The 18,021-nt window shown below is 46.7% G+C and overlaps 1 protein-coding gene and 1 long non-coding RNA gene across 2 annotated transcripts in view; one reads left to right on the top strand and one right to left on the bottom strand.

The window, feature by feature from the left end:
• Positions 1-2,861: 2,861 nt before the first annotated feature.
• On the bottom strand, positions 2,862-13,564 carry LOC132026816 (uncharacterized). The gene is made up of 2 exons (XR_009407004.1): positions 13,159-13,564; positions 2,862-3,128 (listed from the first exon to the last, which is right to left on the bottom strand). It is a non-coding gene; the product is annotated as an uncharacterized LOC132026816 (long non-coding RNA).
• A 206-nt stretch (positions 13,565-13,770) lies between these two features.
• The window catches only part of USP31 (ubiquitin specific peptidase 31), a 66,988-nt gene continuing 62,737 nt past the window's right edge, over positions 13,771-18,021 (top strand). Inside the window, exon 1 of the mRNA XM_059415116.1 lies at positions 13,771-14,475. Within this exon, the coding sequence (XP_059271099.1) occupies positions 13,834-14,475 (642 nt within the window). The 5' untranslated portion in view covers positions 13,771-13,833. The remainder of the gene's footprint in view (positions 14,476-18,021) is intronic.

The raw sequence follows: 18,021 nt of genomic DNA, 5'->3' as shown, positions 1-18,021 counted from the left end.
TGAGATCATGACCTGAGCTGAAGGCAGAGGCCTAACCCACTGAGCCACCCAGGCACCCAATAAATAAAATCTTTAAAAAAAAGATCTTTTAAAAAAATATTTAAAAAAAATCTTTTTTTTAAAGATTTTATTTATTTTTTTTAAGATTTTTTTTTAAAGATCTCTTTTTTTAAGATTTTATTTATTTATTTGAGAGAGAGAGAGCATGTGCACAAGTGGAGGGAGGGGTAGAGAGCAAGAATCCCAACCAGACCTTGTGCTGAACGCAGAGCCTACTTGGGACTCGATCCCACGACCCTGAACTCATGATTCTAGCTGATACCAAGAGTTGGATGCTTAACTGACTGAGCCACCCAGACACCCCACTCTAATATTTTTTGAGTGTTTACACTGGAATGGATCTCACAATCCTTTGATTTTGGCAAATAAGTTAAAGGTGTTGTTTTTTTTTTTTTCTTTTCCATGAGGTTCTGGTGTCACTTAGTCAGCTGTAACTCCTCCAGGGTCTCCATTTCCTGCCCCTGACTCTTGTCTGAGACAGTCTTACAATTCCTGGGAGGATCTCTGGCCTCTGGCCTCTGCCACGTGAGTAAGGGTCAGACTCGCCCTCTGTTTGGACATGCCTGATCTCAGACACCTGGAAGCTGACAGCCCCTGTGGGAGCCCCTCTTACTAAGCAAGTGTATCAGTTGCCTCTTAAGATGCCCAGATGCAAACTCTCCAACAAAAGGATTCTTTTTTTTTTTTTTTAAGATTTTATTTACTTATTTGACAGACAGAGGTCTCAATTAGGCAGAGAGGCAGGCTGAGACAGAGAGGGGAAGCAGGCTCCCCGCCGAGCAGAGAGCCCGATGCGGGGCTTGATTCCAGGACCCCGGGATCACGACCCGAGCCGAAGGCAGAGGCCTCAACCCACTGAGCCACCCAGGCGCCCCCCACAAAAGGATTCTGATTTCCTCTACCATTCTCAAGTCTTCCTTACAAAAAATATTTTTTTAAATCTACCCTCATTTTTTAAAAAAAGATTTTATTTATTTATTTGACAAGTAGGCAGAGAGGCAGGCAGAGAGAGAGGGGGAAGCAGGCTCCCTGCTGAGCAGAGAGCCCGATGTGGGGCTTGATTCCAGGACCCTGGGATCATGACCTGAGCCGAAAGTATAGGCTTTAACCCACTGAGCCACCCAGGCACCCCTCTAACCTCGTCTTTTAACTTAAATACATTTTAATACTTTTTTATGTTGGGATAATTTAGATGTACAGAGAGGTGCAAAGAGAGTACGGAGTTTCTATATAAAATTACCCAGTGCCCCCCCAAGTTTGACAGCTCATGCAACCATAGTACAATTGTTAAAACTAAGAAGTTAGCATTGGTGCAGATCAATGTCCAGGTTTTACCTGGATTTCGTCAGCCCTTCTGTGAAAACCCTTGTTAATATGCCAGGATCCAATCCCAGATACCTTGCTATGTTTAGGCATCATATGTTGTTAGTCTTCTTTGGTTCCAACTTTAGTATATGTGCTGCCGAAGTGAGCACAGTCTTCTTTGGTCTTTGACAGTTTCTCAGTCTTTGATTTTCCTGACCATGGCATTTTCAAAGAGTACTGGTCAGTGATTTTGTAGAATGCCCCTAAAATTGGGTTTATATGAAGTGCTTCCTTATGATTAAACCAGTTATGGGTTTTGGTAAGAATACCATGGGGGGAAGTGCCTTCTTTCTCACATTGAGTCCTGGGGTTTAATGTTTAATTTTATATGTCAACTTGACAGGGTCATGGGGCACCCGAATATTTGGTCAAACATTATTCTGGGTGTTTTTTTTTTTTTTAATTTAAAGATTTTATTTATTTATTTGACAGACAGAGATCACAAGCAGGCAGAGAGGCAGGCAGAGAGAGAGAGGAGGAAGCAGGCTCCCTGCCAAGCAGAGAGCCCGATGCGGGACTCGATCCCAGGACCCTGAGATCATGACCTGAGCCGAAGGCAGTGGCTTAACCCACTGAGCCACCCAGGCGCCCCTATTCTGGGTGTTTTTAATGAAAGTAACGTTTAAATTGTTAGCCTGAGTAAAGCAGATTGCTCTCCCTATTTTGGGTGGGCCTCATCCAATCAGTAGAAGGCCTGAATAGACCAAAAAGGTTGACCCTCCCTCAATCAAGAGGGAATTCCTCCTGCCTGACTGAATGAGCTGGGACATGGATTTTTGTGTGTGTGTGTGTTTTGTTTTCCTGCATTTGGACTTGAACTGAAGCATTGGCTTTTCCTGCTGGCCTTTGGACGAGAAGTAGACCATTGGTTCTCTTAGGTTTCCAGCTTGATAACTTCAAATCTGGGGACTTGTCAATCTCCATAATGATGTGAGCCAATTCCTTATATCTCTCTTTCTGTCTCCCCCCGCCCCCGCCACAATCTCTGCCCCACTCCATCTCTTGTTCTCTCTCTCTCTCCACGTATATATGTATACACACACAGACACATACAGACACACACACATCTTATTAGTTCTGTTTCTCTCGAGAACCCTGGTTACGAAAAAGGGTTACTTAATATCAATCTGACTTATCCCTGGGTGATGTTAACTTGATCACTTGGTTAAATTAGTAGCTGCTAGGTCTCTCCACTGCAAAGTTACTCCTTTTCCCTTTCCACGCTTTGTTCTTTGGAAGTGAGTCACTAAGCCCACCTTCAATAAATAAATGTATTTTGAAACTTCATATCACTGTATCAAGGGCATAATCAGTGTTGCTATAAATAGAGGGCAAATATAAAAATGAGTACAGGAAAACAAAACAATGTCGTTAAAATCTATACAGATACTTATTTGGTGATCCCATTTTAAGTAACAAACCCCCACAGTAACAGGTTAAAACAATACAGTAATTTATTTTGCCCAGGAGTCTGCCACCTGGGCAGGGCTGGGCAGGGAAGGCTTGTCCCTGCTGTAGCAGCACCACAGGGTGGATCGACCCACTTCCAGGATTGCCCCCTCACACAGCTGGCAAGTTGGTGCTGGTTGTCAGCCGGAGCTCAGCCAGGGCCTGGGGCTAAGGGCTTTGGGTTGCTTGATTCCATGTGGGCCTCTCAGTGTGGCCCGGGCGCTCTCAGAGCATGGGTTCCAGGGCTGAATGTTCTAAGAGAGAGCAAGAGAAACAAATGAAAGGTACATCGTGTTTTAGGATCTGGCCTTGGAAGTCACATAGTGTCACTTCTGTTGAATTCTGCTCGTCAGGATAGCCATGAAAGCACACCAGGCTTCCAAAGGGAGGGAGCATAGACTCTACCTCTCACTGGGGAGTGGAAAGGTTCTCAAAGAGCATGTGGGGTGTAAGCCATAAACTATCACAGTAGTGTTGCCTGCTGAAGGCTCTGACCTGGAGGCTGCTCCACTGGTAAGAAGAGAGAGAGAGTGGGGCGCCTGGGTGGCTCAGTGGGTTAAGCCTCTGCCTTTGGCTCAGGTCATGATCTCAGGGTCCTGGGATCGAGCCCCCGCCCCCCCCTCAGGCTCTCTGCTCAGCAGGGAGCCTGCTTCCCTTCCCCTCTCTCTGCCTACTTGTGATTTCTGTCTGTCAAATAAACAAATAAAATCTTAAAAAAAAAAAAAAAAAAGAAGAAGAGAGAAAGAAAGGTATTAGCAAGTTCCAGAGCAACCTCCCGAATTGGCCAGCCCCACGCTGAGACTGTTGCTTTCAAAGGAGAATGAATGGAAAGGACATATTTTTCTTACCACGTACTTCTGCGTCTGTAGAGGTGCTTTGAACTTGAGCCCCCTTGACTTCCAAATCCTTTCCTCTCCCTGCATCTTTCCACATGTGAGTCTCTCTTCTTCACTTACCCTCACTCCCGTCTCGGCCTAAGAAACTCCCTTTCACTCTTGCAAACCCAGCTCCTCCTCTGAGGCAAGAACAACAACATCCTACTTATTCTCGCCCTTATTTTTCCCTTGCCTTGTAATTTCTCTGAGACCCGTTTGGCTTCCCACATTCGCTCACTACATTTTGAATTCCCAAGGCATAGGAACTACATGCTATTTGTAGTCAGAAATTTTTGCCCATTTTACCTCTTCTTGCCACACTATACCCCCACCCTCTACTTCCTACCTCGACAACTCCTATTCATCCTTAAAAACCCAGACTGGCTAATAATTTCTAAATGAAGTGCTTGCTACCTCCTCCCAACTGAACTATTAACTTCATCTTCTGTAATCTCTCAGGATCTCGTCTGTATCCTTAGGACAATGTCTGGGTGTTCTGATGCGATTCTATAGATAGGATACCAGTCTTTTGGGGCTGGGAATGAGTTACATTATCCTTGCCCTTGACCGGTTCCCCGGCACTAGACCCTGAGATGAGAATTCACGTGAAGCGATTTATTCAGGAAGAGTTCTTAGAAGGAACTCCTAAGGAGTGAGGGGAGCAGGTCATAGAAAAGGAAGATGTCAAGCAAGGATAGGATGAGAGGCAAGAGTATCTTTAGCCTAATCCTGCAGGGAGCTCTGGAGTGATACACGTCACAATTTGTCATAATGGGAGGCAGGGAAGCTGGTTTCCATACTCCGGCACCTGACTGTTATTGGCTAAGGGTCACCCCAGAAGACATAAACCCTAGGTATTTCCAGCTTTCTGTGTGAGCAGACAAGACAGTGGAAATAAATAGCCCAAAAGCAGGCACCAGAAGCTGTCACAAGTGCTACCATTTGTAGCAAAGCACACAACCGGAGACAGGCACACAGAAAAGGCAAAAGGATCCCACAGGATCTGGGTAGGTCCCCAACAGTGTCAGTTACAATCCTGGATCTTAGTGAATGTCTTTGGAAAGAAGAAATGACTAGGACACCGGGGAGGCCATCAGCACACCGATGGCATCAGAGTCACAAATTGAGGGATAGATTTAACTTGCATGCACGGCCCTGAGCTAAAAATGAAAATAAAGCTAATTTAAATAAAGATAATTTAAAAATAAATTAAAATAAAGATAATTCTTTGTAAGATTTCGCTAGCAAACTGGAAAACACGGGTGACTTTCTGACGAGATAAAAATGGCTGATATTAATTCAAGAGAAGAAAGAAAATGTAGACAGACCAGTATTAATGGGTAAAATTAATGGATGAAAAGTATTTCAAAGAACTGCCTGCTTTATCAGATCTAGAGAGTAAATTGGGTGAATTTCATAACCTTTGAAAACACGTCATTTAAATTGTTCCAGAGCTAAAGAAAACAGGGACACTTCACAGTTGTTTTTAAAAAGCTGATAAAACTGAAACCTGACAAGAATACTGAGCGCACATACAGCCTGCAAGCTGGCTTTCTTATAAAAATAGATGTGAAATTCTCTATGAAACATTAGCAAGTAGACAAGCGATACACTTGACGCTATCGATATGGCGTACCACGTGGATGGGTTCCAGTGGTCCTTTGTCATTTTGGGCTGCCTGGCATTCTGTGATCCTTTCAGAGGGAATCGCATGAGAGATGGGAGGCAGCTCTGCCCCCCATGAGGGAAGCTATAGGGAGATAAGGTCCTGTCCCTACATCCCAAGCAGCTTGGAACCCGAACTAGGATCTAGTGCCACCAATGGATGTTTCTACTTGGGGCTTAGGATTTGGAAGATGGACAGCAGAAGCTCAGGGATAATCAAGAAATTATTCACGATTATTCAGAGTGGCTGTGGCAGAACCAAGAGTCCAGTAGTGTGGCTGACACTGTCAAATGGTGGTGTTGGTCTTGGTGGCAGTGGCATGTCTCTGGCTTCACAGATGGTGCCATCTTGAGTAGCATTTTCTGGAGCAGGTCCCTGGCTGTGTCCTTTCTTCTTTGATGTCCCAAGTCTGATTCTGAAGCTTTTCTGACAGTTCTGTGAGCTGCTCTTTATGTGTCCTTCCAATAAGCTCCTTTTCTGCTTAAGTTAGCCAGAAGTAGTTTATGTTGTTTATTACCCAAAACTCATATTGCGTATAGAGGTCAAAAGTAAAAATAATAGTAATAATAATAATAATTTTATTTTTTTTAAAGATTTTATTTATTTGACAGAGAGAAATTACAAGTACACTGAGAGGCAGGCAGAGAGAGAGAGAGAGAAGGAAGCAGGCTCCCTGCTGAGCAGAGAGGCCGATGCGGGACTCGATCCCAGGACCCTGGGATCATGACCTGAGCCAAAGGCAGCGGCTTAACCCACTGAGCCACCCAGGCGCCCCAATAATAATAATTTTAAAAAGCATATGCTCATCACTGTTGATGCCCAGAAGGCATTTGATAAAACTCAAGATCCATTTCTGATAATAACCCTTTCTGAAGGAGGAATAAATGGATACCACTTTAATGCAATAAATAATATATATCTCAAACCGAAAGCAAGCATCATGCTTAATAGTGAGGCACTGGAAGCCCTGCTGGGAATGTCAGGAGCGACGCAGGCTTTCCTACTCTCACTAATGTTACTTAACAGAATTCTAGATGGGCAATTAGATAAGAAAAAAATAATGTGAAGTACCCGTATTATAAAGGAAGAGGCCAAGTTATTATCTCATGCATCAATGTGAGTTCCTGAAAAACCCAACAGCCTCAACAGAAAATTATGAGAAAGAACTAAAGTCTATCAAGGTGGCTGGTTACAAAAATGATTTTGTCCTAGAGACAAACAACAGAAAATACAATGGCATAAAAATATCCCATTTAGGCGTTCCTGGGTGGCTCAGTGGGTTAAAGCCTCTGCCTTCAGCTTGGGTCATGATCCTGGGGTCCTGGGATCAAACCCCACTTTGGGCTCTCTGCGCAGCAGGGTGCCTGCTTCCCTTCCTCTCTCTCTGCCTGCCTCTCTGCCTACTTGTGATCTCTGTTTGTCAAGTGAATAAATAAAATCGTTTTTAAAAATGCCATTTATAATAGCAACAGAGAGGAACAAACTCATTAATGTTACATAGACCTATGGAAGGGAACTGTAGTAATTTTGAGAAGCATTAAAAATCCTTGTATAAGCGCGCCTGGGTGGCTCGGTTGGTTAAGTATCTGCCTTCTGTTCAGGTCATGATTCCAGGGTCCTGGGATTGAGTCCCAGGTCTGGGCTCCCTGCTCGTGTGGGGAGTCTGCTTCTCTCTCCCTCCCGCAGCCCCTCCCCCTATTTGTACACACATACACTCTCTCAAATAAAAAAGTAAAATCCTTTTAAAAATCTTCTGTAATTTAAAAAAAATTGTTTATTCTCAGATAAGAAGGTAAATACTGTCATGATGTCAATTTTCCCTAAATTAACCTATGTAAATTAATCCCCTTTAAGGATTAAACTCATCTGAGAGAAAAAGGAAACAGCCAATCAAATACTAAGAGGTATTGTCCTACCAAACACTGCAATATGTTCTAAACCCATATTATCAGGGAATATAGAGACATATCATTGAGATAGAACACAATGTTTAAGAACTTTAAATGTATGTGGCGTTTAATCTGTGATAAAAAGTGACATTATAAAGCAGTGGGAAAAAGTGAGATAGTTTTTTTGGAAATGGCACTGAAACAGCTGGCTAGCCATGTAAGGTGGGTAAAAGGCAACATCCCTACCTCATCTCTCACCGAAAATAAATTCCAGATGGAGCCATCATTAAGAGTTAGACCAAAGGGCACAACTGGGTGGCTTAGTTGTTAAGCATCTGCCTCCAGCTCAGGTCATGATCCAAGGGTCCTGGGATCAAGGCCTGCGTCAGGCTCCCTGCTTGGTGGGAGGCCTGCTTCTCCCTCTCCCACCCCGCTGTTTCTGTTCCTTCTCTCACTGTGTATCTCTCTGTTATATAAATAAATAAAAAATATATATTTTTTAAAGTAAGACAAAAGAAAAAAATTAGGAACCATAATAACCCTAAATGAAAACAAAGTGGGTATTCTTATGATTTTGGAAAGGGGAAAGCCTGTTTTCTTTTATTTATTTATTTATTTATTTATTTATTTATTTATTTGACAGAGAGAAATCACAAGTAGATGGAGAGGCAGGCAGAGAGAGAGAGGGAGGAGGAAGCAGGCTCCCCGCTGAGCAGAGAGCCTGATGCGGGACTTGATCCCAGGACCCTGAGATCATGACCTGAGCCGAAGGCAGCGGCTTAACCCACTGAGCCACCCAGGCGCCTGAAAGCCTGTTTTCTTAATCATGTTTATAAAAAAAAAAATCAGAAACCTTTATGAAAAAAGACTGATCAACCTGACCATATAAAATAAGTATAATTTTCTATTTAATATCAATATCCTATTAATATCAAAATATCTATTTAATTTTCTATTTAATATCATATTTAATATCAAATATGGTGAAAATTAAATAATCAAATGGTATAGACCAAGGAATAATGTAATTCACATACAAAGTGCTTTTATTAGCAGACATTTATAAAAAGAACACATCAAAGAAAAAAATGGGCAAAGGATGTGGGCAGGTAAATCACACCAGTAAAAATACAAATTGCAAAAATAAAAAAAGGCATTATTAGTCATTTTCTTGCTTGCAAACAACAGAAACTGACACAGGTTAATTTCAGCAGTAAAGGAATTTATAGGAAGCCTATCAGGCTAGTTCGCACAATAAACAGAGCCAGAGAAACAGGCTTGGGCAGAAACCCAGAAAGGCAGACACCAGTAAGAACTTGCCACTCGAGCAGCCAGCTGGACCCTCTCTGCCACCATCAACGGCTCTGCCCCCACTTCATCTCTGCTGAATACAGAGCCGCTAGAGTCACTAATTTGCTGTAATGTCTCCAACTGACCTTGCATCAAAACTTCCAGAGCCAACGCCCAGGTGGGAGGATCTGATTGCCCTTACTTAGGTCACCTTCCTGGGCTCTGCTGTCCTGGGGTTGTAAAGGAAAGCCCTGCTCCCCAGCTCCTGCCCATTTTTCACAGTGGAAGCTTGAACTATCCTGTCTAATTTCCAAATAGAAAGTCTGTTTAGATGCCGGAGAGCTGAAGACATAGCACATGATGTTCAATTTCATTTCTACAAATACGAGCACATAACATGACATCTTCTGTTCATTGAATCTGTCAGCATAAAAAGAGTGAAAAGCTCAACACTGTCTTCGGATTGGAAAATGTGTGTCCCCCCATTCACTGTTGGCAGGATAAAACCTTTCTGGAAGGCAGCTATGCTCACTGCTATATCACCAACGCTGCACTTGATAAAGCCTTCCCGGAGGTCAGCTTGACAATAGGTGTCAAAATATGACATGTGCATACACTTTCATCCGAGGTGTCCGTTTAAGGAGATAGTTACTTGCAGGGATGGACCAAGTTTGGATCATGATGGTTACTCACTGCATTGCTCTTTCTAATTTGTGTTTCTCTGGTACAGTGGGGGTCAGGGGTGGGTACAGAAGGGGACGGTGGAAGATTTACCGTAGAATGTTGTTTGGGGTAGGTCTTAAAAAAAGACCATCTGGGGCGTCTGGGTGGCTGAGTGGGTTAAAGCCTCTGTCTTTGGCTCAGGTCATGATCCCAGGGTCCTGGGATCGAGCCCTGCAGCGGGCTCTCTGCTCAGCAGTAAGCCTGCTTCCTCCTCTCTCTCTGCCTGCTTTTCTGCCTACTTGTGATCTCTGTCTGTCAAATAAATAAAATCTTAAAAAAGAAAGAAAAAAAGACCATCTGGGTGCTCCAATTAGGAATTCTTTTCCAACCCTGCTCTGGCCAAACTGGGGTAGGTTGACTTTGGGGCCCCATGGGACCAATAAACACAGAATGGCGGGAGGGGCCAGATTGGGAGGGAGGTCCTATGTCCCACTAAGGAGGTCCCATGTTATTTAGATATATTGTTGCCGAATAATCAATATGCTATAATGATGGCTACCTTGCAAGGTATCCAATAACAACAACAACAAAAAATGAGCCCCCCTGTTGGATTGAAGCCTACCCTTCAATCCCTTCAGTCCTGGCTGGGGACAGGTTGTAAGTTGACTTCCACTATGGTACTATTAGCATCATGACGGAGAGGTGCCAAGAGAGTCTGCAGAAGGGATGAGGAAGGGTTAGTTAAGAGAAGAGGCTTGAGGAAATGTGTTTGGGACAGAGGGAAGAGGTTGAGCAAAGGCCCAGTTGTCTTTAGATTACCCGAGGGTGTGGAAGGAAGATCAAGACTTTCCATAGTGCGGGGGGCTGGAGGGCAACTCTTCTGTGAGCAGATTAGAGAATCGTAGTTTAGTGGACTCAGTGGAAACCACCTTTGGGTTTACAGCTAAACTACACTGATTACATTTTGAATTTCAGCTCCATGCTAGTGGGAAAAGAAGTGGCAACCGGGTGAGGGGAAGGGGCAATGTTCAATGGTGAGAAGCCTGAGCCCCGTCTAGTGGTGCTAAGCCAAGGAAGTCAGATCTGCTGATGGGCTCAGCCCTAATTTCTCTGAATCACATGAGGAACTAGGATTCCATGTGGCTTGCTTAAACTGGAGAGGAGGGCTTAGGTATTGGGGTCATATTCAGGCTAAGTCTCTAGGATAAAGAAGCAGCGTGGTAAACTTCCACTGGTCTTTGACTTTAATAAACTAAATAAATTTTAAAAAGTGAGGTTTGTTAGCATCTGTTGTGTGCCAGCCACGTAGGACAGTGCTGGGGGCTGGAGTAAAAGTAAAGAATGATATTCCGGAAAGCAGTCAGCAGGACAATCACATGGACAAGTGCTGTTGGTAGATAAGATCAAAGGTTATTTACAGCAGTCAGGAGAAAACCTGATCTTCATCAAATCAAATCCAGATCTGTCTTTGGTTAAATACCTGGCCCTAATTTAAGTGGCTCAGTGTCTTAGTTTGGGTCGTCCTTAGAGCCTACAACAAAGACCTGGGTGCAGATAGTACATTTGGGAGGTGATCCAGAAAGCAGGAGAGGGAGCAGAGTAGGAAGAGGGAGACAGGGCAGTAGAGAAATCCAGAAAAAGGTACATTATTGAACTGGTTATGGAGGCAAAAGCGGCTGTATTCCTCTGGGGACTCTCTGAAGAGCCCCATTAGGTACACCTTAGAGTTGTCTGTCCAAAGGATGAGAGGCCTGGCTGGTATCTCCCATTGGTTGAAGGTTGCCTCTGTTGGGGGAGAAGGAGTTGTTAATTCAAACTTCCCTCTGGAGAGAGAAAACCCTCAGGCAGAAAAGCAGAAGGGGTAAAGAGCAGGCATTTGAAGTGGGGGATGGTCACAGCAAAGCGGCTTACCCAGTTTATAGTGGTGGCAGGAATTGGAGATGGGCTCCAGGCATAAAATGTGTTGGAGCGAAAAGCTTTTCCTATGCTCAATTTCCTTCTAAAGCCGTTTATTCGGTCAACCAAACATTTACCAGAAACATGGTCAATGCTGGGCATCTAGGGTCAGGAAAAGAGACCTAATCTCTGCCTGAAGAGCTGATGGCCTTTTAGGGATTTGGAGCGATTAGGATGGTTCTAGGAACATCTATGTCCAAAATGGAGGAGTGCTAAAAATAATTAAGTAAACAAATAAATAAATAAAAGGCAGCATGGGAAAACTAATGGAGGGCTAACTTCTTCTTGTTGTTGTTCTTTTTTTTTTTTTTAAAGATTTTATTTATTTATTTGACATACAGGGAGAGATCACAAGTAGGCAGAGAGACAGGCGGTGGGGGGGGGGGGGGGGGGGGCACAGGCTCCCCGCTGAGCAGAGAGCCCGATGTGGGACTCCATCCCAGGACCCTGAGATCATGACCCAAGCTGAAGACAGAAGCTTAACCCATTGAGCCACCCAGGCACCCTAATGGAGGGCTACCTTCTAAGTCCATTTGATATTTAGGGAGACCACAGCCCCAAGACCCTTCCTACCACCTAAAAACAAGCAAGCAAGCAAACTTGTTACATAATGGCTGGTTATTATGAGAAAAGCGTCGTCAAAGTGCTTGAAGTTCCACTAAAAGCTATTCCTTTCTTTTGTCCCTCCCTCACCCATGATTTTCATATTTGAAAAAAAACTCAGATATGTCTGCAAAGGTTGAGGGACATCGCATTCACTCTAAAGTATGAATGATCAGATTGCTTTCTTCCTGGTGTCTAGATGAGTTCAAGACGAAGTGAAGAATGGGTATTTTTACTAGGAGGTGGGAATGTAGGTGATTTGGAGGCCAGTGCAGAGCACCCTGGGTGGGGGTTGGGGGTGGTCACCTTAAAGCCCCTGTTTACTTGAGGTTGGGCCTCCAACCTGGCAGAGACATTTACTCTGAAATGTGAGGTAAGGTGGGGTTTATGTTTTAAAAAGGTGAAGGGCTTTCCCCTCCCTGATTTCTCCCTTATGCAGTAACCAGGACTCAGGCTAAAGGTCAGCAAAGGACAGTCTAGAGAGAGGAGGTCACAGACCAGTTGATTTTGAGATGAAGGTAGCCCAAAGATGTACCTTTTTTTTTTTTCTGCACTATTTCTTTTTTAATTGAAACCAACACTTAAAAACAGGATTCCCAAGTTCTCTTTTAAAAGTTAGATGAGGGGCGCCTTCGGCTCAGGTTGTGATCCCGGGGTCCTGGGATCCAGCCCCACATCAGGCTCCCTGCTCCATGGGAAGCCTGCTTCTCCCTCTCGCTCTCCCTGCTTGTGTTCCCTCTCTCACTGTACCTCTCTCTGTCAAATTAAAAAAAAAAAAAAAAAAAAAAAAAAGATGATCTGGGCCCTCATTTTTGCATGGAAACAACTGATCAGCTGAGTAGCAGCCACCTCCTTTAGAAAGATGTTGATTTGTAGTTTGCCAGGGTCCCCACCATTTCTTATAATCTCCCCAACAGAGTCAAATCATTTGAAGTATTGTTTGGTCAACACCATGACTGAAACACCATGATTCTTTACTTACTGATAGGACCTGCCTTGGTCCCTGTGATATTCGTGGATCTGTGACCTTTTGTTTAGAGGTCAAGTCTTGGGGCTTTGAAACAAACTTGGATTTGAAATGGATACATCTTAAAGGCACTGAATTGAAAATTAAAGGAAATATTGCATGCTTAGAGCAATGCTTGAAAACATAGCAGCTACTTTCAGCATCTGCGTGTGGGAAATGCAAGAGGGCAGGCAAAAATCGTGTTAATTTCATTCTTTCCCAGCGCCTAGCAGTGCGTAGCATACAGGAGTAACTATTTGTTGAATGAATGAATGATGGTAGAGTTCAGCGGGGATTTAAAGGTAGGGCTGCAAAGAGAGGTAATTCTGAGTATACCGTTTCATTCCAAGTCCAAGGTGCCACCTGGAAGACCAGCCTTCCGGGATGTGCCAGACTCTGTGATGGCGTTCCGGTATGCACGCAAGCAGTCCGGGTCCCTCGGGAGCCTGGCAGGGCTGGGTTGCTCAGGACCGGTCAGGGCCATGCCCATCACTTCTTCCAGCGTCTGGTAAGGAGCGGTAATCTGATCTCCGCACCTTCCCAAGGCCTTCGCCTTCAGATCAGAAGACGGAGACCCACCCACGGGGTCCATCCCCGGACGCGAGCCCAGCGCTGCCCGCCGCGCCAGGACCATGCCCACACTAGACATGGCCTGTCTCGGACTTCACAAAGCCCGACCGCCCCGGAGCCGCCAGTCGTCTGGTCTGGTTGGAGGGGGGAACTTCCATTCCCACAGTCAACATGGCAGCCACCACGGCTTCAGCGCGGGCCGGGCGGCGCCGAGAGGCGGGTCACGTGAGCGGCCCAGCTGGGCGGATCGCGCGCGCGCGCCGGCCCGCCCGCCCCGCCGGCAGCCGCTTGCTCGCTGGCTCTCTCGGCAGTGCTCTGTGGTGTGTGAGGCGTCCGGCCCCCCGGCCCCCTGAGGCGCGGCGCGGCGGGATGCGGCGGCGGCCGTGGCGGGGCCGCGGGCCGGGCGGGCGGGCTCGGTGATGAGTGTCGGCGGCCGCCGCCATGTCCAAGGTAACGGCGCCCGGGCCCGGGCCGCCGCCACCGGCGGCGGCGGCGGCGGGCGGGAAGGAGAAGCGCTCCTTCAGCAAGCGGCTGTTCCGGAGCGGCCGCGCGGGCGGCGGCGGCGGCGGCGCGGGGGGCCCTGCGGGGCCCGGGCCGGCTGCGCCCGCCTCGCCGTCGTCGGCGCGCTCGGTGGGCAGCTTCATGAGCCGCGTCCTCAAGACGCTGTCCACGCTCTCGCACCTTAGCTCCGAGGGCGCCGCCCCGGACCGCGGCGGCCTCCGCAGCTGCTTCCCGCCGGGGCCGGCCGCCGCGCCCACGCCGCCGCCGTGCCCGCCGCCGCCCGCCTCGCCCGCGCCGCCCGCCCCCGCCGCCGAGCCGGTGCCCGGGGTGGCGGGGCTCCGGAACCACGGCAACACGTGCTTCATGAACGCCACGCTGCAGTGTCTCAGCAACACCGAGCTCTTCGCCGAGTACCTGGCGCTCGGCCAGTACCGGGCGGGGCGGCCCGAGCCCTCGCCTGACCCCGAGCAGCCCGTGGGCCGCGGCGCGCAGGGCCAGGGCGAGGTCACCGAGCAGCTGGCGCACCTGGTGCGGGCCCTCTGGACGCTGGAGTACACCCCGCAGCACAGCCGCGACTTCAAGGTGAGCCCCGCCGCGTCCCCGGCGCCCAGGAAGGGTCGCTGCACCCCCGCGTCCCTGGGGCACCGGCCCCCGAAGTCTTGCCTTCCTCCTTTCCCTGGCGGGGCGGCGGGCGGACCTGCGCGCGGGTCTGAAAGGGGGTGGACGGACCCCGAGTCTGGGACCGGTTGCCGCTCTTTGGCAGGCAGACGCACCTGTTCATTCATCGGGTCTTTCTGGCGGGGTTACTCTGTGCCTGTCCTCGTGGAGCTTACCTTCTTGGGGACGCGAGCGTGGAGCCTGGCTTCAGATCCTCGTTCTTTCGCTTCCGAACCGCGTGACCTCAGGCAGGTGACTCAGCCTCGCGGTGCCAGTTTCCTCATCTGGTGTCCGCGTCGTACGGGTGGCCGAACCCAATGAGGTTACCCATTTTTGGCTGTTTTTGACTTCCAGGTTGGCACTTTTTTTTTTTTTTTTAAAGATTTTTATTTATTTATTTCACAGACAGAGATCCCAAGTAGGCAGAGAGGCAGGCAGAGAGAGAGAGAGGAGGAAGCAGGCTCCCCGCCGAGCAGAGAGCCCGATGCGGGGCTCGATCCCAGGACCCTGAGATCATGACCCGAGCCGAAGGCAGCGGCTTACCCCACTGAGCCACCCAGGCGCCCCAGGTTGGCACTTTTAAAGGGTTCAACCTGGTATGTCAGTCCCTTCCGTTGTCCATAGTACCGTGTGTATTTGCCGCGTTTATTCTTAATATTGAAGATTTCAGAAAGGTGAGAAGGTGCTATCAGACAGTGGTTCCAACAGAGTCCACTCCAGTGATGCGATTGATGTGTGGGCAGGCTACTTCAAATGGGGAGGGGGCCGGCCGGGTTAGGGTGACCTCTTGGAAGCGGTGGCGTTGGAACTGAGGCTTGAGGAACCAGGGAGAACCAGCCTTGAGGAATCCGGGGGGAATTGCTCCCCAGGTGTAAGGAAGGCAGGAGCGCTCGAGAGCCTGGTGCGCTTTAACGGTGTAGCGCTGGGATCTGCAAACTCTCTGTAAGTGGCATATAGCAAATGGTCAAGATGCAAAGTCAAGGCTGTTAGGTAGGTGCTTATATAACAAGAGAAAACAAATTTCCACTAATTTCTCATTGACTAAAATAAAAATATGACTAACAGTGCTTCGTAATACAGGTCTAATGAGAGAAATGGGATTCTTTTTTTGGAAGGAGTAACATTTAGCTTAATTGGAGTGCAAAATTAGTGTTCCCCGGCATCAGATTGATTACAAATATTTGGAGCGCCTGGGTGGCTCAATCATTAACACCTGCCTTCGGCTCAGGTCGTGGTCCCAGGGTCCTGCTTCTCCCTGTCACGCTTCCCCTGCTTGTTTTCCCTCTCTCCCTGTCTCTATCTCTAGCAAATAAATAAAAACTTTAAAAAGGAAAACAAAAAAAATTTAGTTCTTAGCTCACAGGCCATACAGAAACAGGCAGTGGGCTAGGTAACGGCCCTTGGGTCGGTGTTTGCCATCTGCTGGTGCCCTTAGAGCTTAGATGAGAGCTAATTGGTGGGCTGAGTTTGTGTGGGGCCATTTAGGCTGCGCCAGGGAAATGGGCCCTTATTCTGGGAAAAGAGAGAGAGAAGATGATTTGGAATCGTATGAGGGATACTTTGAGATGGGACATGAATATGGTGTTAAATAGAGTGAAATCACATGGTGAGCAAGTTAATTCCTTTTGCATTCTGATTATGCCCACGAAAAGGACTTAGCTTGGTGGTAGCCTGGCTTTAAGACCTCATGCTCACTCCCCTACCTTTCTGTTTTCTTTTTTTTTAACCGAACAAACTAAGTTTAGAGGCCTTGGCAGGTACCAGTAGCTAGGATTTAATAAGGTTTCATCGTGTTTGTTTTTAAACTTGTCTTTAAAAATATTTTATTTATTTATTTGACAGAGAGAGATCACAAGTAGGCAGAGAGGCAGGCAGAGAGAGAAGTGGAAGCAGGCTCCCTGCTGAGCAGAGAGCCCGATGTGGGGCTCGATCCCAGGACCCTGGGATCATGACCTGAGCCGAAAGCAGAGGCTTTAACCCACTGAGCCACCCAGGCGCCCCATAAACTTGTCTTCTATTTGTGGCAAATGGTACTGGTTTTCCATAGATCCTGTGAAGTATCTTTTAAAATTTATTTAAATGATTTTAGTAAAATACAAAATGATAATCTGAGAATTCAGCACTTGGTTGAGGACCCACCTTGTTGAGGAATAGTACCCCCCCCCTTTTTAAGAGTTCATTTATTTATTTGATAGTGATCCCAAGCAGGCAGAGAGGCAAGCAGAGAGACAGGAGGAGGCAGGCTTCCCAGTGAGCAGAGAGCCCGATGCAGGGCTCCATCCCAGGACCCTGAGATCATGACCTGAGCGGAAGGCAGAGGCTTAACCCACTGAGCCACCCAGGCGCCCCTACCTGTCCCCTTTTAAGACATTTTACTTATATTTATTAATGTTCTCTTTTTCTCAAAAAGAAAAAGTGATTGCTGTTTGGTCTTGGAAATTTGAGTGAAAGTCCTGGACTGGGATAGGGACTGGAAAAAAAAATGAGTTCCATGTCAGAGATCTCAAAGTAAGAAAGTAGGAGAGAATGGCAACCAACCAGCTACTGTTAAGTCTTTTTCCTTCTCTCTTTTTTTTTTTTTTCTCCTGCTTATAGTTGTCTGCCCATCAATAGCCACAGCAGTTGCAAACTTTTCAAGGTCAGAGACCAGTGTTTTAAGTTTGTTTTTCTACTCTTTCCAAAATGTCAAAATCAATTTCTACAGCATTTTTGTATGTGAACATTTCCATTGCATTTTAAGAGTTTTTTTTTTTTTTTTTTTTAATCCATTGAAAAGCTGTGAACAGAAATGGGTCAATAATTCTAGAAGTACAGAGGCTGATTTATAAGCATGCTTTGGCAAAGTTCAACAGATCTTCGAGTTGCTATTTTTAAAACATATAATCTTCTGAACCTGTAGTAGCTTTCACATGGCATTCATTCACTCACTTCCCATTTATTGACGGTTTACTCCATCAGTTAGGAATGCATTCCGCACGAGAAAGAGGAAGCCCTAATGATGATGTCTTAAGCAATAAAGATGTTGAGTTGGCTTACACAGTATGTCTGGAGGTTCATGTTCTAATGTGGTACAGTGGCTTAAAGGACCCAATAGGGACTCCCACCATTTCTGTGTTTCCACTCTGTTGTCCTTTGCCATTTTGTCCCTATTACATCTTTGGCTTTTTAGCCTTAATGTTTGTCAAGGCAGGAAGTCACTGGGAAAATAAAAGTTCTTCCAACAGTGCCCCCTCAGCAGGCTTCTGCTGACATCTCGGTGACTTAACCACCTCTGGCTGCCATGGAGGCTGGAAGGTGTTTCCCTTCCTAAATGAGGGATTTGCCTCAGAGGCGGCCTGCCGAAGTGTGAGGCACTTCGATTTTGGGGGGACACTGTACCTGCCTGTGAAGATCCGAGTCCAGTGAGACCTGGTATGTTCCCCAGGACATCGCTTCTTACAGTTTCATGTGCCCATATTCACGTGGGCATCT

This window comes from Mustela nigripes, chromosome 11 (assembly GCF_022355385.1).
Source record: "Mustela nigripes isolate SB6536 chromosome 11, MUSNIG.SB6536, whole genome shotgun sequence".
Taxonomy (NCBI): Eukaryota; Metazoa; Chordata; class Mammalia; order Carnivora; family Mustelidae; genus Mustela; species Mustela nigripes.
Note: the sequence above shows the minus strand (reverse complement) of the source record. Positions and strands in the feature narration are given on the sequence as shown.